This window comes from Chrysemys picta, chromosome 15 (assembly GCF_011386835.1).
Source record: "Chrysemys picta bellii isolate R12L10 chromosome 15, ASM1138683v2, whole genome shotgun sequence".
NCBI classification, from domain to species: Eukaryota; Metazoa; Chordata; order Testudines; family Emydidae; genus Chrysemys; species Chrysemys picta.
The window spans coordinates 29,377,765-29,404,967 of record NC_088805.1 but is presented as its reverse complement, the minus strand read 5'-3'; the positions used below and the strand labels follow the sequence as shown (position 1 = coordinate 29,404,967).

General features: G+C 41.3%; 1 protein-coding gene across 2 annotated transcripts in view; it reads right to left on the bottom strand.

Moving 5' to 3' along the window:
- Positions 1 to 2,335: 2,335 nt before the first annotated feature.
- The window catches only part of PTPN11 (protein tyrosine phosphatase non-receptor type 11), a 42,849-nt gene continuing 17,981 nt past the window's right edge, over positions 2,336 to 27,203 (bottom strand). Inside the window, exons 7-16 of one of the 2 annotated variants that reach the window (XM_005298585.5) lie at positions 21,837 to 21,933; positions 21,279 to 21,358; positions 20,989 to 21,147; positions 17,222 to 17,353; positions 15,628 to 15,782; positions 15,383 to 15,450; positions 14,350 to 14,501; positions 10,560 to 10,672; positions 8,691 to 8,792; positions 2,336 to 6,166 (exon numbers count right to left, since the gene is read on the bottom strand). In XM_005298585.5, coding sequence (XP_005298642.1) covers positions 8,720 to 8,792; positions 10,560 to 10,672; positions 14,350 to 14,501; positions 15,383 to 15,450; positions 15,628 to 15,782; positions 17,222 to 17,353; positions 20,989 to 21,147; positions 21,279 to 21,358; positions 21,837 to 21,933 — 1,029 coding nt within the window. In that variant the 3' untranslated portion in view covers positions 2,336 to 6,166; positions 8,691 to 8,719. The remainder of the gene's footprint in view (positions 6,167 to 8,690; positions 8,793 to 10,559; positions 10,673 to 14,349; positions 14,502 to 15,382; positions 15,451 to 15,627; positions 15,783 to 17,221; positions 17,354 to 20,988; positions 21,148 to 21,278; positions 21,359 to 21,836; positions 21,934 to 27,203) is intronic. The other variant, XM_008163624.4, reaches the window with a different exon arrangement.

Below are 27,203 nucleotides of genomic sequence, written 5' to 3'. Positions count from 1 at the left end.
TGTAGTTGTATTTTTTTCCATTCATCACCACTGTATGGGAACACTAGGTGGAACCCTCAGGGAAGCTCAGGATTTTCCTGGAGCTGTTATCAGATATTCACTTGTATCACGGTAAAGCCTAAAGGGTTCAGTGAGAGGGCCCCAGTGTGCAAGGTGACTGCACACACCTGTAGTAAAGAAATAGTCACTGCCCAACAGGGCTCATAATCTTCGTTACTGATGATACAAATGATTAGAGATCGGTGGGGCGGTCAAAGTAAAAGGAGCCTGTTTGTACTTAGAGTAGCTGGAGGGTGTGTTAAAGAGTTTGGTTCACGTCTATAAAACAGATTGAGACAATAAGTGTGGGAGGAAAGGTATTACTAGAAGCTCTCCAGGGAAGTCAAGGGGTGAAGGTCAGAGGAACAGGATAGGAGCCATTATTATAACAGTCTAAGTCTCAGCCCAATACCTGGACCCTAAGGACAATCATTCCTTTGGTGATTATTTCGATTTCTGAAGTACAGTTCTCAAACTGGACTGAATAACTCCAACCCCCTAAGTGGTATGCATTTCTCACGCAATACACAAAAGTGGATCCAAACCCAACCCACCCTTGTTAGACACATTCATACCATTTTACCCTGCAGGATTATAATCTTAAAACGGAGATGCTCTACGTGGCTACTGTCCTCATTGGAATTTCGCTCGTATTTAAATCCACAAAGGCTCTAACAGTGGAGAATTGCTTTCTTCCGTACATTTCAGTGGATTATTTTTATGCCTTTCCATTACTTTGAGATTGAGCTGGTTTTACAACAAACTTGGCTGATATTTGCTCTGTGTCCAACTGGCATCTCCTCATGCTGTCCGTATTGCAACACAGCGCCTGCTTCTTAAAGAGCACAGATTGGCTCATTTATATTTCCACAGATCAGCATCTGTAAGCACAATCTACCGAGAGGTTTAACTCAGTGTTGTTGTTCCATTCATAGATTTATAGAACCTAGGACTGGAAGGGACCGAGAGGTCATCGAGTCCAGTCCCCTGCCCGCATGGCAGGACCAAATACTGTCTAGACCATCCCATTCATTATAATTAGTTCATATTACTGTGAAACAGACTCAGGATTGCAGGCTGCTTGGTTCTGGAGAGCCAATAATGGTAACAAAACGCCTAGTAAGAGTTGTTCCCAATTGCTTTTATGGTGTGATACTGCCTGGGCTGGTAGGCCTAAAATTAGACTGAGCTGCTATATTTAGACTTGGGGGCACGCGTATCCTCTGCTCCACTCCAGGGACCAGGCAGAGCACTGGATTTTAAATGCACCCTGCTCCAAGTGCTTCAGAGATCCAAGGATTTCAATCGCTTTTGAAGTGCCACAGCAGCAGCTGGCAGAACGGAGCCTGAGGTGCAGCACAGCCCCTCCTCTGAATCACTGCATGGTGCTGGCACACAAGGATCCCAGGGTACATCAGAGCCCTGAAGACGTGAGCTGTTCAGTTGACATCTCTGCAAGAAACAAGGAAGCAGCTCGGAGAAGAAAGCATCAGAAATAAATGAAAGCAGCAGCTTCCCTCCCCCTACGGTACTCAACTGAAGTCCCCAAATCACAAAGGGAGGGGTGGGACAGCTGTTCTCTCTTCTCCCCATTGAACTTTATATTCCCTTCTTCCTTTATAAGGGTTCAGTAACACATTAAACATTCAGCTGGAGAGGAAGCTATTGCCCATCATGGCTTTAGGGATTTTCCCTGCACTATTTGAGTGCAAAGAGCAGCAGATTTACACAGGTCCAGTCAACCAGGCAAAGGGAGAGGAGGAAACCAGACTCTCTTGTAGATGTCCAACGAGGCGCACACACAAAAATCACAGGCCTCTAGAAGATACCTGGATGAGTTATGCTGAGATAGAACTGAGTGTTTTGCTACAGGGCTATCCAATTTGCGGTGGGCAGTAAAAGCAGTGGGTTAATAACACTGAAATACCATATATTACGAAAGAAGCTTGGTTGTGCTCAAGCTCTTCTTGTGGGGAGCAAAGACCCTCTACATAACACAGAGCTACACCATGGAGGGAGGCTGACTGGAATTCCATCCGTCTAGAGTGGGGGTTACCTAACCAAAGAAACCTTGACTTTAATATAAGCGCTACAGAAAAAGAATTGGAGCAATGGTCCAAAACCATCTTATAAGAAAAATTATTTTTATTCCTAATTTTTAATTCTGCTGTTTACAAATCTGCTTTTATTCCGATAATTATAACCTTGCAGCAATAAAAATCACAGCGCAGCTCGCAAAGCAGCTGAACTAACACCCATAAATACCAGCAGGGAAAACAACGAACAACCACTAATATTTCTATACATGATCTAGTCTTTTAATGTCACATTTTGACAATTGTAAATGATCTACAGAATGTATGTGGGCAAAAGGCAATAAGTGAGTCTTTTGAAACACTAAATGTATAATAAAACAGCGCATCATTATTAACATTTACATGATTCACATCAAATTGATGACATCCTAAATGTCCTCCTTTTAAAGGATAGAGATTTTCAATAAAATATTACATTTCATTTAATACTCTGGTACAATACTTCATACATTGCAGGAAAAAATAAATGTACGGTCTAGTCCACCTAATAAAGGATCTTTTTTCATTAGCCTTTAGTACTGTAATAAAAAAATCACAATAGTGTCATAAATAACCAGGTCTGCAATTAATTACATGTTTTGCTATTTAAAAATGGAAAAAAATAAAAATTAATTTGAAATAATGAAGTTATGAAAAAATTGTCCTAGTACCAACTGTTTGATTTATCCCATCCCTACAATGAAAAAGGAAACAAGTGTTATAGCTAGGATACAGCTAATGAAGTTGTATTTTTGAACACATATACCTCAAGAGAAAAAAAAGTTTGGTCAATAGAAGAACTAATCAGTCCTAATAAAGGTTACCTGAAATGAAAGTGTATGCTATAAAACATTCAGTAAATGAGGGTCTGCAGCAGATTCTTGCTGGCATACAATACTGTGCCTTCGGAATTGGTTTAGATTTCCCTTGTGGTATAAAGTCTTCTACAATAGAACATTTCAAAACTGCATCCCTTTTCCATTCCATTGTTACAGCAATAGCTTGTAGAGTGATGTTAAATTAGTTTTTAAAAACCCACTAAAAATACATGAAACCCAAGTATCCATTTTTCCCCTGTACCACAGAACGTTTATATCTTTTGTTTGATTTGTAATAAAACCACCAATGTTTAAAATAATATTAAAAGAGAAAGACACACTAAGAGTTACCCCTCTGTCGGCTATGTTTGAAAGGCAGCTGGTTTGTAACTTGCAAGATCCCCCCTTTGGTTTTCAGCAGGGCCAGACACTCCAATTAAAAAGAAACAGCTCTCTCTAGCATACAATCTTTTGGAATCTTTTCTAATTAAAAAAAAAAAAAAAAAACATTCATCCATCATGTGCTCCTTAAGATTAACACACATTCTAGACAAATGAGATTTCCCCAGTTCCAAGAACAAATAACTACAGAGCTGAGTTCCACAGATTTTAAATGCTATCTTATGATAGGCAGCTTTATGCTGAATACATCACCATATTATTGGTTACAGCCAATACAAGTCAATCTTTAGGACAGGTCACATTAGTGCAGTTCATAAGCTACTGCTTAGAGGATCTTCCTTTGAACTTTCATTTTGGTACAAAGTGAGAAAGAGTCCTGTGGCACCTTATAGACTAACAGATGTATTGGAGCATAAGCTTTCGTGGGTGAATACCCACTTCATCAGAAATTTCCACCACATGCGTCTGACAAAGTGGGTATTCACCCACGAAAATTTATGCTCCAATACGGCTGTTAGTCTATAAGGTGCCACAGGACTTTTTCTCGCTTTTTACAGAGCCAGACTAACACAGCTACCCCTATGATTTTGGTACAAAGTATTTCTAATCCTGAACATGCACTTCATTTTCTCCTGATTTAAAACCTTGCAGCATCCAAGGAAATATAGCACCACATAATGCTACACAATGCTACACAAAATTTCCAATTATTTAGACTGTTATTGAATTACTCAATTCAAAAACACAACTCGGCACTTAAATGATCCCTATTTAACCTTTGCAGAAAAAGTCAACATGATGAAACTGTACACGGAGGCTGGGGAAGGAAGGTGATATAAAGCAAATATTCTATTTGTGACCGAACGAACACAAGTAGATGAAAACTGACCATCCTTTCATCAAGCCATAAGAATTTTAGATCTACAGAGGGTGCAAATATTAACGACTGTGCTATAGATAATGACATTAAGACACAAATATTATGGTGTGCTGGTGACAGGAGTTCCAGGACCAGAAGACAAGAGGTATTATAACAAAGAACAAGAGGCAAAGTAACAAAGTTCAGCTTAAAGTGAAGATGCGCCTTCATTCAGTTAAGACAAACACAAAATGTGAAGCATTTGACTTTGCAAAGCATTCTCAGGGAAAGCCAATGCAATCCCCACATGAATGTAGGGAACACAAATGCTGCACTAATTACATTCCAGGCTTTTGTGTAATTTCACTACTATGACCAATAATGTAACTTCATCACTCCTGCACCCTTACTGCACATACAGAAATACAATGCAGCGATTACCATTAACTGCATACTCTAAATAAAAATGATGATAATTCCTCAATACCACCTGGTGGCTTCACCATAATTCTCAGAACTCCACCAGCAGTGAGGGGAAAGATGCTGCTAAGACACCACTGGTACCTACTCCTCGAGCCCGATCCTGCCATGAGCACACACTCAGCTACTATAGGTTCCAATGGGAGATCCAGATTCAGACAACAGGACAGGGCAAAGTTTCTTTAATGCAGGAAACCGAGAAGTGTTTACATCCCTTCTTCTGCAGATGAAGAAACCCAGGTAACTGTGGCACTATACCAGCATCTCTCACCGCTGGCGTCACTCTGGGAGGAGTTTGTTTCATTAATAACAATCAAAAGTGTTTTTAGAGATAGATGCAGTATTTTTTTTTTTTAATTAAAACATGGACAGCAAATTGGATGTGGCTCTGAAAGGCACTTTAGGCAGAATGTTAATGAAACTCCCGCCTGATGAAATAGACCAGAACAAGCTGCTGTTGACTGGTACCTGCGCTGCCCTTTTCACTAAGGCAATTTTAGGTGATAGCTAATTTCCATATAGTCCTTTTCCCCAGGCTACCTTCGTTAGTGTGAGGCCTTACTGAGAACCAGAAGGCCCAAATAACTCTATTTTTAAGACAGGGTTCACTTCAGCCTAAGATAACAGCCTGCACAGGGGGTTACTGGTTTCATTGTTTTAATACGATGTCAAGTGTCACTGTGGAGCTTCCTAAAATGTCTCAGCTCCACAGGTCAGATCTCCTGCTTAATAAATGAACACTGAAAAATTAACATAGGCAGCGGCCCCACAGCTGCCTTTTTTTTTTTTTTTGCCAGAGTGGCTGTAAATTGGTATCTTGGGTACAGGTCATCTACAGAATGTTCTAGTCTGAGGCAAAGGCTACTTTTTGTAGTTACTCAAAAACAGCCCATCCAGCAACTCAGCTGAGAAGTAATCAAAGCCATCAGCGGTCACAAAAAACATCTTCATATCAAAGATGAACTGCTCACCCCTGTCAAACTCAGACCAAGTTTGAAATGCATTAGGACGAATGTTATCATGTAGCGGACTTTTAATGTGGGTGATCCACTGTCTTCAAACAATCAAGAATTGTTCCCATTAGTATTTTATATTTATATAATGGACTTACCCACATCATTGCTTCCCCATTCAAAAAAAAAATCCCCACAACTGCTCTGATAAGAAATAATGCTAATAACCAGATTTTGAAACAAAAATGCTATTTGAAGCAGATGAACGCCAGGCTAACAGTTGGCTGGATTCACAATTAAGATTCTACAAAATATCTTTCTACATTGTAGAGAGGATTTCCTTTTTATTTGAAAAACGAGCAATTGTAAATCAGATATTGGAGAGAAAGGATATAATGATCTTTAGATGGTCTTAGGTTTTGCTTATTATTGAAGGGTTAAACACCATAAATAAAAAGGTACCAAGCCTTCAAAATTCATTCTTCATGTGAAGCTTGTTCCATCTCTTTCTTGACCTTTTTTAAAAAACAATATTCATTTCTGGGAAAGGGAAAACAATTAAAAGCTCATTAGAAACATATACTATAATAATTCATCATTCTGAACGTACATGGAAATGCTTCATTTTGACACTTAACATAAACAGCAGTGATTGATAGTTTAGATCTAAAATATCAGATGGAATTTCACACAACTAGAGGCATCCATCGGTTTAAAGAGATATAGTCTGGTCTTCTCCCAACTTTCACGGGGAGTGGCATATCCCACCTTTTCCACTGTCAGTTTACAATTGTAAACATGTACTATCAAAGGGACAGTGACAGGTCGGAAGGCCTTTTTTTAAGCACAAAAGGAAGAAGATTGCCAACTTGTTACAACAGAAGCTGAAAGAATTAAGATCTAATTTACTTTTCAACATTTACGCTGTTCACTTTGCATTTCAGTTGGCTCGGACAATAAAAAAAAGCCTAAACTGTTAATTCTTGAAAGGGTCACCATAAGGTAGCTTTGGCCCAAAACGTAAGAATGAATCAAAGGGATATAGAAACCTAACTTTAGAATAAAGTTCATTTAAAACTTAAATTCAAATTGCAATGTTTCCAATTGAAAACTGCAGTACTAGGCTAGTTTATGAGAACCAGAAAGAGTGAAATAAATATATTCAATTACATTTGACTGGGGAGCAGCCAGAAAAGGGTAGGTATTTAAATACAGTGTAAGACAAAATCCAAGTACTTATTTGAGTGATGGTAAGGGCTTAGTTTAGTGATATTATATCAATAATAGGATGAAGACCCTTCACTTCCCACTCCAGAGCCTTGGCTCCAATCTGCCCATAGCTGGCAGTGATTGAAAGTCATTCGCATCCAATTGTGACCTGAAGTCAGCGAGTGGTTTCAGTCCAGATCCTTGTGGACACCTGTCCACATCATACAAACACAGTTGACACTTTTTTGACAGTGTCAGTAAAAGAGGCCAAGGATTAGACAGCCTGCTGCCTTGTCTCTTTAGGTGGTCTCCAAGTCCCTAGCATAGGCCAGGATCAAAGCATACTTGCAAAGCAGCATGGGCAAGCTTACATTGCAGCTGTCTACGTTGGATCTGTTCCAGAGATAGAATGTTTTAGTCTTCAGGACTGTCTATGTAATATCTTCTGTAAGCCCCCACTTCACGTAAATTTGAAGGAAAGAATTCCAATTTTTTTAATTCAGAGCAAAGACCAGAGATCAGAGCAAACATTCCATCTTTCTTATGAAGTCTGAAGGCAAACTCCCATTGTTAGTTAAAATTGGTTTTAGTAGTTTAACTCCCTTGAGGGCTGAGTGGGTGGCAATACATAACTGAGAGGATTTTAAGATGTGTACTGTTCCCTGGTTGTAGGGAATACTAATTAGGGAGCTATTGAAATGTAGACTCCAAAACAGGATATACTGCAAAAACCCATCAAACAGATCATCAGACCATGACTTATTTAACAAATGCCTAGTTTATGGACCACTTTCCAACTCTGATACGGGTTACAGTCTATTGGGTCAGGGCGAGTGCTGTGTCCTGTATATGCCATAATGGCTCTGATAGGCCTACCTAAATCACATGTTTGCAGACCACTGGCCCAGTCACCTCTCTGAACCAGAGGTGGTGTTCCATCACATAAGCACATTAAACCCATATGCTAAAATCTTGTACAAAGTTTTAATTTAAGAACGTTTTAAAAGTTCAGTTATTCTCTCAAGGGGGGCTCCATGTACAAATGACATCATGGACCCCCTATATTTATTTTATCACTGACTTCCAGAGCAAACTGGCTCAGTTTACGAGTCCAAAATGATTCAATGTGATACAAAAGTGGCTGGTGTTGCAGTCTCTCCCTGAGATCTGAAAGTTTACCTGATTATTTTTGGCACAGATGTAAGAGGCAAGCAAGAGAGAGAGATTCTAGTCAGAGGCAGAACAGCATCTACACCACCCTCCCATACTGTATCAGCTCAGCAATGCTAACATGAGCATAAAACATATTTGGTCAATAGATCAAAATGAGAGGATTTAAAATCACTTACAGCCCAATCCAGCAACGTTCACTAATACTCAGACTCAAAGAGCGCCACCGTCTCAATTCTGAAATGTATTTAATCCAAGAATCTTTGCCATAGCGCGAGTTGGTTTAGCAGTTAAAGTTTCAGTCAGATCTTGCAATCCTTGCTGATGTGCAATAATCAAAACCAATTTTAACTTACAATGGGAGTCTACCTTCAAACTTTATAAGCAAGATGGAGTATTAGCTCTGATCTCTGCTCTGAATGGCCTGACTTCTAAGTGTTGGAATTGGAATTCTTTCCATTAAGATCTGGTTCTGCTGGGTCCAAAATATTACCCTCCTCAATCGGTAAATCAAGTTGCTGTGAAAATGATGTTGAATATTTTAGCTGCTAAACCAACTGACACTATGGCAAAGATTCTTGGCTTATATACATTTCATGATCGAACTGTGATTATGTTAAAATATGCCATAGTGCAATAAAAACAGCTTTAGGCTAGATCATACTAGAATTTCTAATGTACGTACCTTCCTTTGCATGGAAGTTTCTGTACATCTCATCTAAAGCTTTTCTGCTGCTGCTGCATCAACCCCACATTTTCATATACTCTAGCACTATCTTCTCTCATTCTAAAATGACAGATTTTTATAGAGGGGAAAAAAGTCAGATTTACTAGAAAATAAATACATATCACATAATTCAGTGATGTTAGCTAATAACGTGTTCAATTCGCTTCAAAGCACAGAGCATCTGGATTCAGAATATTGGGTGATTTCTGCATGACCCAATCGATGGGGCAGATTCTGAGACGACTCCACCCCATACAAGCACTGAAGTTCCCCACTTTAACATCATTACGGTTGTACAGAGTTAAGTCAGCACAAAACCTGGGACAGGATGAAGGCAAGACTACAATAGGGTGGCATCGCAATCTTACTGCAATGCTAGTCATTGAGGAGGTTAACAAGAAAACCCAACACAGTAGGGCAGTGTTTCCCAAACTTGGGACGCCGCTTGTTTAGGGAAAGCCCGTTGGGCCGGGCCGGTTTGTTTACCTGCCGCCACCGCAGGACCGGCCGATTGCAGCTCCCACTGGCTGCGGTTCGCTGCTCCAGGCCAATGGGAGCTGCTGGAAGCAGTGGCCAGTATGTCCCTCGTCCCACGCCAGCAGCTCCCATTGGCCTGGAGCAGCGAACCGCGGCCAGTGGGAGCCGCGATCGGCCAGACCCGCGGATGAGGCAGGTAAACAAACCGGCCCGACCCACCAGGGGCTTTCCCTACACAAGCGGCGTCCCAAGTTTGGGAAACACTGCAGTAGGGAAACAGAATGGCAAAATATTAACGGATTTTCCTCCACCTTTCCGAACAACCTTCTGAGAACCAGGGGCCTTTTTCTTCACCACTGCACCCCCAAGTATGGAGGTATTAACCTGGGTGTCCTGGCTAAATTCTAACTTAGGTCACTGAATTCTTTCAACCTACATTTCCCCTATGCTCAGATACCATAGTAATTGTCACCAGAGAAATACACAAGACAGACAGATCATTTCAATGGGGTATGATATTCTTTACTTTCTGTCCTAAACTACTGTTAGGCAATGCTGATGTATGCTTGCTAAACAGTTCCTCTATTCATTGGTGGCTGCAGGGAACCATGTATAATTTGTGCACCATGAATAGAGCAACCGGTATATTTTTCATATCTAAGTGCTTCACACCCAAGATATCCTTTTCCTATGTTTTAACGCAGGGATTCTCAACGTTTTTCTTTCTGAGCCACCTCCCTCCCCTAACAAGCTATAAAATCTCCACAGCCCACCTGGGCCACAACAACTGGTTTTCTGCATATAAAAGCCAGGGCCGGCATTGGGGGGTAGCAAGCAGGGCAATTGATTGGGGCCCCAAACCACAGGGGCCCCCCATGAAGCTACGTTGCTCAGGCTTTGGCTTCAGCCCCGGGTGCCAGGGCTCTGGGCCCCAGGCTTCAGCACCATGTGGTGGGACTTCGGCTTTCTGCCCTGGGCCCCAGCAAGTCTAACACTGGCCCTACTTTGTGGCCCCTCTGAAACCTGCTCGCGGCCCCCCTGAGGGTCCCGAACCCCTGGTTGAAAACCACTTTATCACCAAGGCCCCATTTATGTCAAATGAAAAAAAATCAGTGCAGGATTGAAAAATTCCATTTGTGGGGACACCAGAAAAAATTAATAAAGGACCCTCAAGTGAGAGTGAGTAGAGAAAGAGAACAAAAGTTTGCTCAGGAAGTTCCTCTTTGTTATATGATTAGAAATAAACTTTTACGAGGAAAACAGTCCACAACTAGACTCTCTATTGCCGGATCTGCTTGAATTCACAGGCATTTCGGAACTCACTTGTTACTTTGAGAAACTGCTACTTACTCTGGACAGGTTGGGGTCGGAGTACATGGTGGAAGTGGGCTCTGATCCCCACTTGTCTGGTCCGATAAAGAATATTTAATGTTTGTGTATTCATGCCCTTTCCTCTTACTCTTCTGAAAAAAGGGAACACAAAAATTAAACAGGTTTAGAATAGTCAATAAAACAGAAACCTACATTTTTAGAAGATAATAGATATAAAGTTCAAGAAATGAAATATAAATTAGCCAAACCTACTTTCCCCCACCCCTCAGAAAAGAGGCTTTTTTATTTTATATAAAAAAGTTAAAGCATGAAAGATTTCACTTCTGTAACTACAACATGCACTCTGGATATTCCTAGAGGTAGAGGTTATCTTTGACTACTGGAAGCTTTCGGTAAATATCTTCACAGAATGCTTGGTCCCTGCCCACCCACCCCCAGTCTCTAACTAGATGTGCCAACTTTGTGAGTTCACACACGTGAACATGACCGTATTTTCTTTATCCAAACCTGGCAAAAAGATCCATCCTTCACTGTACAGTAGACAGTGTCAGCCAGTGGGTCTCTGGGGCAAATGGGCATCATTCTCCAGTTAGGATAGACATTAACAATAGCTAAATATACACCAAAGTCAAGGTTTAAATGGTCAAATACGAGTGCAAGCCCCACTCCTAACTTTTTCCAAGGTGTATTCTTGAAGTGCTCAGACCAGCAGCACCTAATGATCCAGTCAATTCTATGACTGAGATTTTCAAAGCATCTTAGGAGACATGGGGCAGGTCTACACTGAAAAATTACTTCCTCATAGCTATGTCCCTCAGGGGTGTGAAAAAAACCATACCTGAGAGACGTAGCTATGCCAACGTAATCCCCAGTGTAGACAGAACTAGGTCGATGGAAGAATTCTTCCGTAGGCCTAGCTACCGCCTTCGAGTGGATTAACCACAGGGACGGGAGAACCCCTCCCATTGCTGTTGTGAGTGTCTACGCTGAAGCACAGCAGCAGTGCAGCTGCAGCAATGCCACTGTAGCATTTTAAGTAAAGACATAGCCTTGGATTCCTAGTTCCCATTAAGGCAACTTTGAAAATCTCAGCCTGTATTGCTATACGCAGCTGGCACTAGAAATGGGATGTTTCTAGCCTCTGTCTGTCAGAGGATGGAGATGGATGGCAGGGGAGAGATCACTTGATCATTGCCTGTTAGGTTCACTCCATCTGGGGCACCTGGCATTGGCCACTGTCGGTAGACAGGATACTGGGCTAGATGGACCTTTGGTCTGACCCGGTACGGCCTCTCTTATGTTCTTATGTTCCTACCACTTCTGCCTCCCACCTTCTCCTGACAGATCACTTTGCAGGGACCCTAGTCAAAAACAATTTTGTTGCTGTAACCTTTCAAAAAATCAGATTTAAGGGGAATAAAGGTTCAGGCCTTGCCCAAATTTAGAATCTGTGAGGTACACACCTCTCACCTGGACACAGCTAATAAAGGTCAATTTTATGCTGCAGCCTAAAATTGGATTTTGAATTCTTCTAACTATGCGATAAATGCCAATTCAACCCGCAGACGTATCTGAAGTGTAAAAGCAGCCGAGAAGCAGAATCAAAGTCAGCTCTGTTCTTTGATCTGACTAAATTAGAGAAAACAAACCAGGAAGATGTAAATCTAAGGCTTTTCTTCCTCTGACTTCGCTAATTCATTATAATTATTCCTACTATTCAGTTTAATTATTGCTACCACATTTCCATTATTCCTAATTAGAAATAATTACTCAAGTTACTTCAGTGTTACAAAAAAAAATTATTGCTTCCAAGAAGAAAACTAACCAAACAAGTTTACTTTGTAGTTTTCATACATACGAAAGAGACAGGCAATATTTAACACACTACTTGATTACATCAAGACTCCCGAGGTTCTCAATGCCAAAAGGAAATGGGGAATATTTCTAGAGTAGAGCTGGGCAAACGACTCAACACATTTTCTAAATTAGGGCAAGAATATGACACAGAACTTGCGTCACTCATTAGCTTTTCTTTCCACAACTATTTTTTTGTGAGGGGGGGTTGTTCCACTGGTAGAAAGGACGACGGAAACAGTAAATTTTACACCCCAAATAAACTGCAAATTGGGGACTGAAGACACTCAGCTGCTTCCTTCATTCTACTGAGGCTCTCAACCCATTTCCACCCATTTTTGTTCCTCTCTCTCACTGCACATGTGGCGCCACCTCAGGTCATCACAAGGCTGCTCAGGATCACATTAGCTTCTGACAAGAGCGTCAAAGGGCTTTTTCGTCCAGAACTAGAAGCACTATTACTGTATTAGAGTAAAGAAAAGCTTAGAATCCAGTTTAAGTCTCGTTACCATTTTAGCACCGTAGTATACGTTTTACATGACTACAGATTTAATCTGACCATCATAGGAGAGAGAGATTCCTCTGTCCTAGTAGCAGACACTATTGTAATTATATTAGTTCCATTTATATTGGAACAACTACACTGGAACTAAAAACAAACGCCAAGAGACAGTAGTGGCAATTTTGTGAAAGGCTGCAAGTGAACTGAACAATATATAATATTTGAGGGTAAGAGCTTTGCAGAGAACTCCATGCATTTTCAAACTTCAGTGAGCTTTAAGGCAAGGTAGGACAGAGTCATAAAAGAAAAATGTCTGAAGCGCCTGAGGACTCCTGTTCTGCAGGTGGTGGTGATTAGGTGGGTAACAGATGGTGTGAATGGTCTTGGAAGAGGGAGAAAGATCAGTAGCTTTAGCTATATAATTGTTGCAGCAGTATGGAGAACTGCAGAGGAGAACAGCCCCTGCTGTTCCAGACAAGGCTAAGAATCCAGGATGGCAGTCATTTAGGGTAAGGGTTGAAAGAATGAAAGCGCCAAGGAAGAAAAGGACAGAAAAAGAACAAACCCTTTCTCCATCACAGCACAATATAAACAATCTGCAAAGGCATTTTGGGGCTGCTGGAGCTTTCCGGAGCAAGGAATATCTCCATGATTCCACTTGAACTAATCCTGAGCTAACCAACACGCATTCCAATGCAGTCACTCTACCTTGTTACAAGTGGTCTCTGCTCCAAATGCTCTCTCTTCCTTGGCTATTATGCTGCAATAACATTGGCTCCATTGTTTAAAAGGATTTCTTTCCAAAGACTTAAACTAAGCCCAACATAATCACCTTTTAATCATTAAACACTTAAAATGTTACACTTCCAAAACAGGTGTTGCCGTGACTGCTGATCGAATACAATTACTACACTTCAAACAGAGATTTAATGGAGAGACTTGAAATAACTCCTGAAATCCACGTTATGCACAATGAAGCACAAGGGAGTCTTCTTTATTAAGACTGAGAGTCTTACTTTTCATTCCTTCCACATCCTAACCTGATCAGTGAAGTTAATGGGAGTTCTGAATGCACTAGGAATGCAGGACTGGGCCTCAGACCTTGTTGCACCTTCCATGAAAATACTGTAGGTAGGAATGGTGATGGAGGAATCTTCTCCCCCTCCTAGATGGCTGAAAAACTATCGGTAAGTGTTATTACTGCTTTAGAATTATCTAAATCCTTCAGTTTCAATAAGTCTTTTAAGATAGTGACTTGAAATAGATAGTAAAGCTCTTTGAACGAATAGTGTAATAGAACAAGCCTTTTCATTTTGTCTACAGTCAACATACAGTAGATATGCCTCAAAAAGTCAGACAGCAACAGGGCAATTCTGCTCATTCCCATCACCGCCGCAAGCTCCTAATCGGCATCACTGCACAAAGACCATGGTAGGTTTGGGACCAACGTACCTGCTCCTCTTCAATTCTACGCTGTAGCGTTTCAATGTAGTGCTGTACTGCCATGTAAATAAATCTGTACTGCGCTTCTGTTTGAACCATCCCTGACCGCTGCGATCTCACCATCTGAATGGTCTTTGGAACATCAATATCACAGTCCACGCCTAGAAGAGACCACCAGTGTTAGTGCAGCAGTGTAACACATGCTCTTTTTTTTTTTTGGACTGTCAACTCTTTGGGACAGAGAGACTGTTTCCCTTGTGAATGTAAAACACATAGCACATTTGGGACTACTGTAATAATGATTTGGTGTGGAAATTTGAGTTTGAGACTCTTGCTTAGCCATTTGTACATAAACTTGCAGTACTGTAAAGACAAGATGCCAAGCTGTTCTGGAGGACGAAAGAACCATCACTTTGCATTACCCTAATTACACTCCAAATGAAGTCACATCCAGTCTTCAGCTGAAAATGTTCATCATAATACAGAAGCACTAAGGTAGAAGTGGAATACTTGGAACTTAAAGAAAAAAAGTCCACCCCACCATAGCTGAGAAAGGAGACAAGTGATGAGCAGTCTTCTGATCAGGAAAGACCTTATATCAGTCTAGTGTCAACTTTATGTTGAGTTATATAAAGGATAGTAACATGGCATTGTCTGTCCACTATAATTTTAGAGGACTTCACAACTTGCCCTTGCAAATAGGAAACCAAGATCACTAAAATGCTTTGGACAGCAAACATGGCAAATGGTAGGTACAAATGGATAGTCGCAGAATAAAGGTGTTGGCAAAAAGCTGGTAGGCTAGCAAAAAATATGGAATTTACAAAAATCACTGTAGATGAGATGCAAAATCCTCATTCCGGGCTTTGGCCATATGACTCCCTTTGAAGTCAATGGGAGCACATCTTAAAGGATGTGATTTCTGCCAGGCACAAACATACACTTTGCAACGTCTTCCTGATCTTCACCAATTGTCTCCTTCTGACAGATCACATAAAGGCACTTTCACAGCACTTGTGAAGAAACTAAACTGGGGACCTACCTTTTTCTCGGATTATGTCAATAAGAATATCAATCACAATAAAAGTTCCTGTTCGTCCAATCCCAGCACTGTAAAAAAAAAAAAAAAAAAAAAAGACGTGATTATGGTTTCCTTTCTGAATAGGCAATAACGTCAGAGTAGCCAACCTAAATAAGTGTCCAATATAAAGATGTACTGGACTTCCAGACGGTATTATCAAGAAGCAGCTCATTGCAGAAGCTAGGAGATAAGTTGCATTATTGTACCTGCAATGCACCACAACAGGTCCTGAATCAGCGATGCTTTCCTGCTTGTGGTGGACCTCCTCTAAGAAGTCCAGGACACCGCCAGGATCACTGGGTACTCCATGATCAGGCCAGGTTCTGAAGTGATATTGCCAGACTGTTCTCTCAGTGTTCCCCTGAAAGAGAGCCACCAACATACATGTGAAAAAATTAAATATATCCAGAGAAACCCAACCAAAAGTGTCCATTTACTCAGGATGAATCAGACTTGGTTTAAAAAAGGAACACACAACGGCCTTCTTAACACCATCAAAAACTAAAAAGGCCATGCATTCCTCTTGATTACAGTAACCTTCTCTCTAACCTCCCCAACACCCACACTGCTCCCTTCCACTCCAAATTAACACAGCCTCCAAGACAGTTCTTTCTGGCCTGGCAATCTGACCATGCCATCTGCTTCCTTGAATCCCTTCATGGCTCCCTGCTTCTCTATTGCATCAATCTCTAACTTCTTGTCCTCATCTTCAGGATGTTGCATGACTCTATCCCTGACCTAGACCCTAACCTGACTTCAGTGGGATGATCTGCGTGTTTTCCTACTTGTTGAATCAGGGTCTTAGTCTCTTACCACGTTGTGCTCTCCTCCCACTGGCACCCACCGTTCGTGGTCTCACTCTGCCAGTGTCATCAGCCTAAGCAACCGGCTTGTTTGCTTTATCCCTGAGCTGTTTTTGCACCTTTTGGCACACGCTCGCCTGCACACAGAATGGTCTGCAGGAACTGGTTTGACAACCTAATACCCTCCCATCATTCAAACCCCTCCTTTGAGAGTCACTTCTAACACCTTCAAGTAGAATCCGTTTCCTTTTCATTCATATACAAGTCAAGCATGCCATGCACATGCCTGTGCTGAGTAACCACATACAGTAACCAAGGCTATCTCCTCGCTCGCTGCCACCCCATCGGTATGCAGCTCCTTCTGTCACAGACTAAGCTCTTTAGGGCAGTGACCCTGTGCTATATACTCAAACTTAGCATACTTTTGCATACTGCGGAATAAAGAAGAAAAATAAAACAGTAAAACAATTAAACCTGGCAACATGGCAGTAGTGAATTGCTCTGGTACTGGCGAACAGGGAGGCTCCCACATCAGGAGCAGACTAACAACAGTCATTACATAGGTACCTTAAGAATGAAGGTGATGCAAGGCACTCAGATATTATAGTGAAGGGGCACATGTGAGCATCTAAATAGATTGAAGGATGGTTTGGTTTGCACTTAAGGGCAAGACCACCTTAACTTCAGGTCTCCCAATAAATCTACAGAGACACGTTCTCTGCTGAAGTGCTTAAATAATGGCTACAAGAATATGGAAAATAAAGACATTATCCCAAGCTCAAAAGACCAAATTCCTTGACTTAGAACTTGAGCTTCAAAGTGGAGGACAGGACTTAATTTATTAAAACTAAAAGCCTGTTCCTGGACTCTCTCTTTGTGGCCAATAGAAGGTTTAGTCCTTTCATCAATTATTTTTTGCAGCCTAAATTGAAAGATGAATATTTGTTAGAAACTCTAAAGGACTAACCAAAAAAAGAAAAGCTACTGACATACTTACCTGACCAACTTTAGAAAGTTTCAGTTCTCTTAGCGTATAGTCATGAGCTGCACTTTCCTTAACATTCCTAACACGCATAACCCCGTATTCCTTTAATGCGTATTCATCAGGCCAGTATTTGACACACTTACTCTGGAAGACAGAAGAAAAAAAAAAAAAAGTAATTACTATCGGATTTCATGGTCTATATAAATACCCAGTTCACACAGTTACTAGCATGGTGCAGATTGGCTAAGACTAGCTTAACAGGCAAAGCTAGGTTTGCCTGTCTTACCCAATGTCCATTCAAGGCGGATATTTCTTTTTCCTGTGCAAGATGGGGGAGAAAAGAGAATGCAAGGAAGCTCAAAGGGTCCAAGACAATAAGGATAGATTGAGGGAGGGGGGGGATTTGCTTTCCAGCAGCGTTCCTGATGTTGTTAGCTTCAGCAGATTACAAAAAAAAAAAAACAAAAAAACAAAAAAAACCCACATCACAGTGACAGCAAAGAGGAAAGCCTAGAAGCTTGACACACTCACCTCAGAAGTAGTTTTAATACATGAAGAACTTCAAGAGGAATGCATTAATCTCACAAGTAGCTCTAAAACCTAATATTTAAAGCTATAAATAGAAGTCAAAGAAACTGGCCATTTTTAGTATAGAAGCATCTTGCAAGAAGTTTGCCCTTCACCTCATCTAGAAATCAGAGCACAGAAGGTTCACTGGGCTCTTCGGGTCATCCATCAAGAAATGAGGAATTGTTCTCCATAGGGTGCAGAACGCTGTCTGTTGCTATTTAAGCCTGGTTCAGAGTGCCCCACTTCCCTTGGAAGACTATTCTATAGTCTGATGATGTATTCCATATAACAAGGAGCAAGTCCTCCAGAACCAAGTGAAAACAGTAATAGGGAATAGCTAGATACAATGATTCTTGAGAACCCAAGAATGCAAGCCTAGTCCATGTACTGAAAGAATGAACAATCTGTAGTAGATACATAGACAGATTTTCTAGCAATATCAAATGCAGACCACCCACAGATTACTGTAGAGAACAACTTCCCCATAAATGTGCATCTGAAGGTCAATAATTTCACTGCCAAAACTCAACAGCAGATAGAAAACACAACAGAGGAAAGGATCTTGCTGCCAACATGAGAAGATATTATGCTAGATGAGGGATTTACGCATACGCATTTGCCAAGATGCTTTGGATCTAAGCTTTTGTTTGTTTGTATTTTCTGCAAAAAGCACAAGCTGCACTGAAACCCACATCTTGTATTTAAGTAGACAGAGATAACAATTTGCAGTTTTAATGCATGATATTGAACAAGGAAGCATCTGTTGGCATAAAGAGTCTCAACGGTAATGTGTAATATTAAAGAGTCGTCAGTATGGGAATGGGGACGCATTGTACATCAGCTCAGTGGATCCCTTCCAAGACTGCATTATTTTAATTTGAGAGAGACAAGGTGGAGACAATTATTGAGAGAGAGAATTATTTTAATTCATAATGATGTACTTTAGTTTGCTTCGCCTACTGCATATTTTGCAGTCTTAAGAGTCCTAGATAGATCTGAGACAGTTTCAGGATCTCCTACTGCCTGAAGCAAACTGTTCCTAAAGTCATCCTCTCTGGGAAAGATGCTTCCCTCTACCTCCTGCAGATCAAAAAGCACCTTGGCCTGGGGTGTAAAAGCTTTCATATCCAACCAGGCCAGCAATCAGGGTCTACTGAAGAGAAAAGGCTGAAGCATCTCTCAAAAACACTTGGCACATGATGCAGTACTTTAACGCTCTGATTACTGAATCGTTTTAAAGGGCTATGTCATTAGTGTGGAGAGCAGACTGGCACGATTTAGAGAGAAGTGCCAAGAAACTTGGGGAATGTGCAGCAGAAGTGTTGACTGGTGGAACAAGCAAAATGGCTATTGCTAGAGCATCAGCAACATCTAGCAATCCTTTACAAAAAACATAGATCAAAAACTGAAAGTCAAGATGAGCCTGGCCCACTTGATCAAACATCACAGAAGTTATAGGATCCTGAGGGTGCTCTGAAGCGTGACTCCTTTGAAACCACCCAAAATCTCTTCATTTTGTTCCAGGAGTGAGGAAGCCAAAGCACAGCTCCTCCCAATGAACCAGCTGGTCTTTCCTCACTGCACTCTGAACAGAGGGAACCTGTCACACATCATCAAGCCAGCCAGGGAGAGGTCTCGGTTTGTTTTTGTTTTTTTAATTAAGGGCAGGCAGGATTTTAACAACTCAGTCAAAACTAGTCACTAACCCACCGCCCTGCTGATGGCAGGCTGGAGACTTTAAGGTGGGGGAAAATGCCAACAAAAGCTACAAATATCCAGCTTCTGTACTAAGATTGTTAAAATTCCTCATTACATATGGTCACGCAAATGAAAAAACATTGTCAATTATTTGTTACATAACAGAGCACTAGCCGTCTTCTTACTCAGCCTTTTTCCAGGCCCTCCTCATACTGAGTGGAAGGATAATTTTCTTTTTACTGAAGGCATGATGTATAAGATTCAAACACGAAGTATCATATTCACAAAGAGATAGAGGAAAGAACACAAAAAAGGCACAGAAACTAAGAGAACAAGTACAGACCATCAGCAAAAGTGTTTGCAAAAATCCAAGGCAAAGGACTCCTGAGAGAGAAAACCAGGCTGCACACAAGCAATGGAGTACTATTGTTGCCACTCCGCCAAGATTTGTGAGCCATTTCTCTTTCTTCTGCTTCCCCTCATCCACCCACCCACTCGACAAGTTTAGATCCAGAAACAGAGTAACAGCCCCAGATGGCAGGAGGGGGAACAAACGAGATCTCTCTGCATTTAAAAGAACAAGCCGAGGTTCTGGGATACACAACTGTAAAAGTTCTCTCTTTCAAAGTAATAAACATGCTGGTCTTGCCAGAGCAGTTCACTAGAGACTCACAGCTCACTAGGGTTGAGTGAGCACATGTGCTCATGCAGAACATGGCTCGCGGACTGCATTTGGAGGCAGAAAACATTATGTTAGAAATAAACGTGCTAAATCACTGCTGCTTTGGGGAGTCTCATCTGGATGCAGTTACAATCCAAATGACTAGCTCATTGTACAAGCCCAAAGAGTTTTATCAATCCCAAGTCTGGAAAGTAGTGAAAATGAAGGAAGAAGAAGAGAAACACATTCTGGTAGTCTCATAAATGCTATTCAGGCTAGCATGAATGCATGGCAGAAAATTTCACTTAACGCTGTTGAAATTTCCAGTTAACGAGTGGTGCACTCCAAGAAGTTTATTTTCATAGTAATAACCGCCTTCTCCCCTCCCCCCCAACCTGCTTATACAAATAGAATCCACAAAGGCTTTGCAACTAACAGAGTTTGGGTTTGATACCAATAAACAGCAATATTTTAGTTTCAAGCACACGGCATTAACTCCCTTAAAGTGTGCAGTGTTCCAGCCTGGCTGCACCAGTTCCGTCACTGTTCCCTCCCCTTAAGTAATTTTGCAGTAAGTAAATTCATGTAAGGCAGCTGTAACTTAGTCAGCCTTTATTAAACAAGAGCCTGATCCTGTGAGATGAGTGTGCCCTTGATTCCAATCGCTATCAGTGAGAGGAGAGGGCACTTTGCAACTTACAGATCAGGGCCCGGGTCTCCAATGGGAGTTGTAGCTGCACCAGATCACCATTTTTAAGCTTGTAAGTCAATGTGACTGAAGTCTGGTTAGTCCTTACTTGTATTGAAACTTAATATCTTTTAGTGGGGCCCGCCTGAGGTTCCATTTTACCTTTCCTCTTTCGACTTCTTTTGTTGTCATAACGATAACACGAGAGTTCTCCTGGAATACCATTCTCCAGAAGTCATTCACTGTGTTCTGTAGGCAGCCTTGAGTAGCAATGTAACTTTTTTTTGGCTTTGAATTGTTGCACTTAGTTTCAAATTCAGGCTAGAGATCAAAACAAATATCAATGAATGTGATTGTAAAATGACTTTAATTTGTTTTTAGGAGGGAATACAATAGCAAGCAAGCTATGCTCTGTGCCAATGACAGATTGAAGGAGGCAATAACACACTTACCATAATAATATTAGCATTGATATAATCTGAAACTGGTTCATTTGGATCTCCGTCATGTAGAACAACTCTGGTATGATCAACTAGAGGAAGGATAAGTAAACAGCATGTTAAACTGCTGCATTCTGTGATTGCTAACTAGTCAACTTGTAATTGGTTCCTTAGTACCAAACAAACTACATGAAGGCCAAGTTTCGCATGTACTTGACTACTTACCATTTCTAATAGCTAAGAAAATGGCCAGATGACTCAACCTTTCCTCTCTCCCTGCTCCCTAGGACAATTATTTAGTCAGTGCTTCATATTTGCAATTAATCTGAATATGAGATATATAAAAAGTATATATAATTATTCTGTCCTGCACCCCTACAGCACAAATTAATCCTCTTAAACTTACTGAACACTAGTGCTCATCACTGAGCAATAGTTTAGCTTGTTGGTGTTTTAATAGAACAGCACTGTACTACTGGCCAATAATTATTAGCTTCCCAGTGAAAGGATCCGTGAGTGTACCAGCCCAATGTTAACAGTGAAACAAGAAAAAAAGTGAAGACTACTTACAAGGTAAAATGTTTTTGTATCTATTTTTGTTTTTGCTTTCTTGCCGTTGACCCTCTTTACGACTATATAGAAGTTTGCATTCTTGCTGTTGTAAAGTCTAGATGAAAAGGGCACAAACAACTGGTTTTACTAAAACTTGCACCACATTGGGAATGATGAGACAGAGTGCACACAGTGGTGGCTCTCGAGAAAAATCTGACATTTGACTATCATACTAGACAGCATTAGAAAAATGAAATCTCATGCGTCAGCATTCAGGTTGGTTTGATAAGGTTGGTTCAAAGGGTTAAACACACTGAATTAGGAAATTCAAAACAGCAGAGTTACTAGAAATAATATGTGACGACTTTGAAGGCAAAAGCTTATGTCTGGAATCCAAACTTTTGTAAGTCAAGTAACCATTGCATCAGTAAGTTTCCATTCTATTGCGTTGAGGCAGAGATCTGCATATACAGGTTGGTCTTTTTTAAATTCAACTTCCTACGGAACTTTATATTCAGAAACAATATTTGGTTACATAAACCTGGCATAAAATGTGTTGTTGTTTTTTTTTAAATGCAGAAGTTTGGCAGTCTGAAGGAAACCCAAACAAGCCAACTGCAAAAGGAAAGCAAAAGCCTGAACGTGAACACACTGAACTGTGGGCCAGATCCTCCAAGCGTTAAGCCTTCTGGCAAGCATTAAAACATGATCACCTCAAGTCGAATTCCTAAAATCCACTATTTAGTAGTAACACGTTACAAAGAATTCAGGACTGATGGAGTCTGCCCATATGTGGCCATTCCGCATTTAAACAATTAAGTAAAGGGACCTCCCAAAGCATCCTCAAAGACTTGTATCATCATATGAAGCAAGAAGCTGGGCTGGGATTTTCCAAGCGGTTTAACCAGAGTCGCAAATGCTTTTCCAAGTGGCTTCATAACATACCAGTGACATAGCTATGCCCATTTTGCAGACGGAAAGACTAGGCAGAGAACGATTTAAAGGGGTTTGCCCAAAGTCACAGACACTGGCAAAGCCCGGAAGAGAATCCGGGAATCTCAACTTAAAGTCCTCAGCTCGTTATTGTTTCCTAGGCAGTGACTCACCCAAGAGTAGGAAACGTGGTCTAGGGGACTGAGCAGAGAAATGGGACCCAAGGAGCAGCAAGTTCTAACCCAGTCTCTGATATGGGCTCAATGGGGGACACAGAGAAAGTCTTTTAGCATCTCTCTCCATCTTGAGAAGTAAGGGGCAATCCCTACTGCCTCCGAGAGAGTTGGGAGAACCAATCAATGTTCACACTGCTTTGAAGGAGAAGTGCCAATACCATCAAAGCAACCAAAAGAGACCCCACCCCCTCAATGACGTGAAAAAGGAACGGAGCATTTTGCCCAGACGATACTAGATTTTTGCTAGAGTAGCTGCCTACGTTAAGAAGGAAATTAAACAGGCTGGATTAAGGAGAGGAGGTCTTCAAGGAGAAAGGGCGAGGGGAGGGGGATGAGGAGAAGAAAAGAAGCCAAGCAGAGTTTCTGCCAAGTAGGTCTGAAGAACAGAGCCACAGATCATTGGGGGTTGGTCTGAACCCTCCTTGTAAGATTTAAAACTAAACATAAAGATACTTGCTTATATTTCTCCCAGCTGCTGAGTTCAAGGGAGGAGAGAAAGTCTGCTTAGCAGCCTGGTACTACTTTTAATGCTGCTAATAATTAACTATTAGGGAGACAAAGTGGGCGATGTATTATTTTTTATTGGCTCCACTTCCATTGGTGAAAAGACAAGCTTTCGAGCTACACAGACCTCTTCTTCAGATATTACCTCATCCACCTTGTCCCTCCAATATCCTGAGACCAACACAGCTACAACCACACTGTAAACAACAATTAACTTTGGTAACCATTTGAGCACTCTATAAAGCCAGTGTGGCACTTTGTGGTCTGGACTTCTCTACCTGAACTGGATTCCTTCGGGCCTTATTTGGCTTTCTTCCTCCACTTCCGGCACTACCAATATGTAGCTATGTTGCTGGGAAGTCCCAGAAACAAGCTGCCAGAGATTATATTGCATTGCCACAACACAAGCTTTCAAGAAGAGGAGTGGATTCTTGTAAGCAACAGCCAGGCAAATCCTAAATAACGAGGGAAGACTAGGAGCGAGTGTTAAGAGAAAAAACTAACAAAGAATCTCTATACGCAACTCTAGATGAAAACCGGAAAGTGATAAGAAGAAACATCCTGAAAATAAAGGATATTACAGTCTTGTTACAAACCATTCTCTCATCTCAATGCATGCCACACTAGAATAAAAATAATCACGGCAGATATGTGCTACAATAGGACCAGAGAGCAAAATTAGTACCCAGAGCAGTAACAGGACTTACGCTTTTGCATGAAAAGTGCTATATATGGTTAACCTTAAGGAAGCCTTGAGGTAACTCTCTAAAGGGAGGCAAGTATTATTAATCCCTTTTCACGGATGGAAAAATGGTGACATAGCTCAAGTGAGCAGAAGGATGGTCCCGGGGTTACAGTACTAGCCTAGGAGTTGGGAAACCTGGATTCAATTCCCCACTCCAGCACAAAACTCGTGTGCTATCTTGAACAAGTCACTGAGCCTCTCTGCCCTTCAGTTTCCCCAGCCAAATCAAGATAAGATCTCTATAGGGGAGTTGAGAGTCTTAATGTTTGCAAAGTGCCAAGAACAGAAGATGCTGTATTAGTACAAAGTAATAATAGTAGTCATCATTTATGGTGCAAAGTTCTACAGAAGGTTCACTTCAGCTGATAACATGTGCCTGGCATACTGCAAGATTCTTCAGGTGCTTGAATAAGCCAATTACACTGAACACCTTGTGTATAATTAGCACTTTGATGCTACCATAACTGCACATTTAACTGTGTCCATTTTATAATCTGCAAGCAAAGTTTGCCCCCGGGTTCTTTAAGCATGGGATTCAAATGGGAAAGATTACAAACATGTCCTTGCAATTCATTATTATTGCTCTGTGCATCCCTGAGGAGAGACCCATAAGCAGCACTGACTTGTAGCTAGCCCATTAAAGTTGTACATAGTGCAATAATAAATCTGGTTGCAATAATAAATGAAGGTTCTCAATTCACTATACCATCCAAGCACTAAACTCACCAAAAAGCCTTTTTTCAGAAGCAAAAGAATAAGGAATCCTGCCAACATCTCTATCCAGTAGTTCACAGGAAAAGAGGGATTACATCCTTAAATATACTTAAAGAGAAAGTAATTTATAAGCACTATCTGGGTAGTAAGACCATAAATGGCACATGCAGAGTTTCATGGACATCCTGGAGTCTTTCACAGAGATAGACAACCAATGGCTGTCAGAGCTGAATTAAACAGCAACATTAACATTTTATGAGATGGTTTCATTTCAGAATGAAATAATATGACATTATAAAGAGACATTTAGGATTAATACAGCAATTTCCAAAAGGCAGTGACGGTGAAAGGAAGAAGCTCACAATAAAATAGCTCACAATAAAGATTTTCTGTTTTTATAACTTTTTCCCCTTTCATAAGTTTTTGGCTTCCCAGTGAATATATGTATTCAGGAAAGTCAGAGCATTTATCTGCCCCATTTCTCCAAGGGCCAGCCACAATGAATCAGCTACATTATGAGTTTCTCTTCCAGTACTCCACCAGGCCACAAATCATCTCAGGCCAGGCCAGGCCAGGCCAGGAGAAACAAGAGGTACATTAACAGTGTCAGCTCTGTGGTTTCATAGATGAGTCTACAATATATTCAGAAGGACACTGTATGGGAATGCTTATCCCTCCTGCACCAATATTGGCACACAGGGCGAAAACCAGTCTCTTCCATTCCTGGGCAGCTAGACATTAATCCACATAATCCCACCACCAAAATCATTTCATCAGCCAGCACCAACTACAACGGGGGCGGGGGAGAGTGGGGGGTGGAAATCAAGAAGAGCTTTGGGACCTTTGCTAGTGAAGTCTGAGTACCGGAAGGGTAAACTCAGGCTTGGTCTACACTACCCCCCCTAATTCGAACTAAGGTACGCAACTTCAGCTACGTGAATAACGTAGCTGAAGTTCGAAGTACCTTAGTTCGAATTAGTTCAAACTTACCTTGGTCCACACTCGGCAGGCAGGCTCCCCCGTCGACTCCGCGGTACTCCTCTCGGCGAGCTGGAGTACCGCAGTCGACGGCGAGCACTTCCGGGTTCGACTTATCGCGTCCAGACTAGACGCGATAAGTCGAACCCAGAAGTTCGATTTCCAGCCGTCGAACTTGCGGGTAAGTGTAGCCAAGGCCTCAGAGTCCCCAGGAGAGGATGCTAACTACAACACATGTTTTTGTTCTTCAGCCAGATTGAAAAGCCAATTTATTGTGGGTTCAAACCAAGTCATGTAGCTGTCACATGTAACAGTTTAAATGCCACGATATGACAGCTATTGAAGTATACCACTGACCACGGTTTCTTGGTCACATCCACATGGAAAGTTTAGCTAGAGCAGAATGTGGCTGTTTGCCTACTTTGTGCCATTAGCTACGTGGAGCATATTTGCCTGTTCTGTATGAAAGCCAATGGATGCTAGTTTGATACACAGACCCTTACATCTCCTGAGCCCTACTTATCCAAGGCTGCATCCTCTCTCTCCACCTTCCCTCATTACAGTGATCAGCTGAGATAATTCGATTGACAGTCCCTTTTCTGACCGCAGAGGGCAGAGAATTTGTGGGAAGAGGAGACACTCATCTCTGACAGAATGGTGACCAGAAACTCTGTTTCCTTCTTCCTCTTGTCTTTGTCTGATCAAGACCAATAAACTGTTTGTTTCACTCTCATGTTGGTAGAGAGCAATTTCCTACCTCAGCTAGTGACGCTCCTTTGTGCTTTTCATTTGTTTAATTCTCCCATGAAGCCCAGCTGGCTGAATAATCATCATGAGGATTTTATTCAGCTAGTGAATGCATTTGCAAATATATCCTCATTATCTAACAAACGGTAGTTACTCTCCCCACCCACTCTCAAACCCCAACAGTGTTCAAGAAGTTTCTCAAACAGTATTATGCAGCTGGAACCGGCCTCTTTATAAAAGAAGTTGACATCACATTCCTTGATTTCCTGTCTCCATCTGCTGGTGGTACAATATATATTCCAGAATCAGTTAAGGAAGTTCTTCAATATAAACCTGTTTTACGGGAACCATTTCACTATATTTACACCAGGGCCTTTAGAAGCGGCTATCATCTTCACTCTTTTCCTCTTTGTTCCTGAATCGCTCCAGTTGGTAGAGAAAGTTTCGGAGCCAGGAATATCTCACTATGGTTTGGGATACGGTATACAGTGGTTGTACTTAACATTTCTTCTGTTTGAGAGGGGAAAT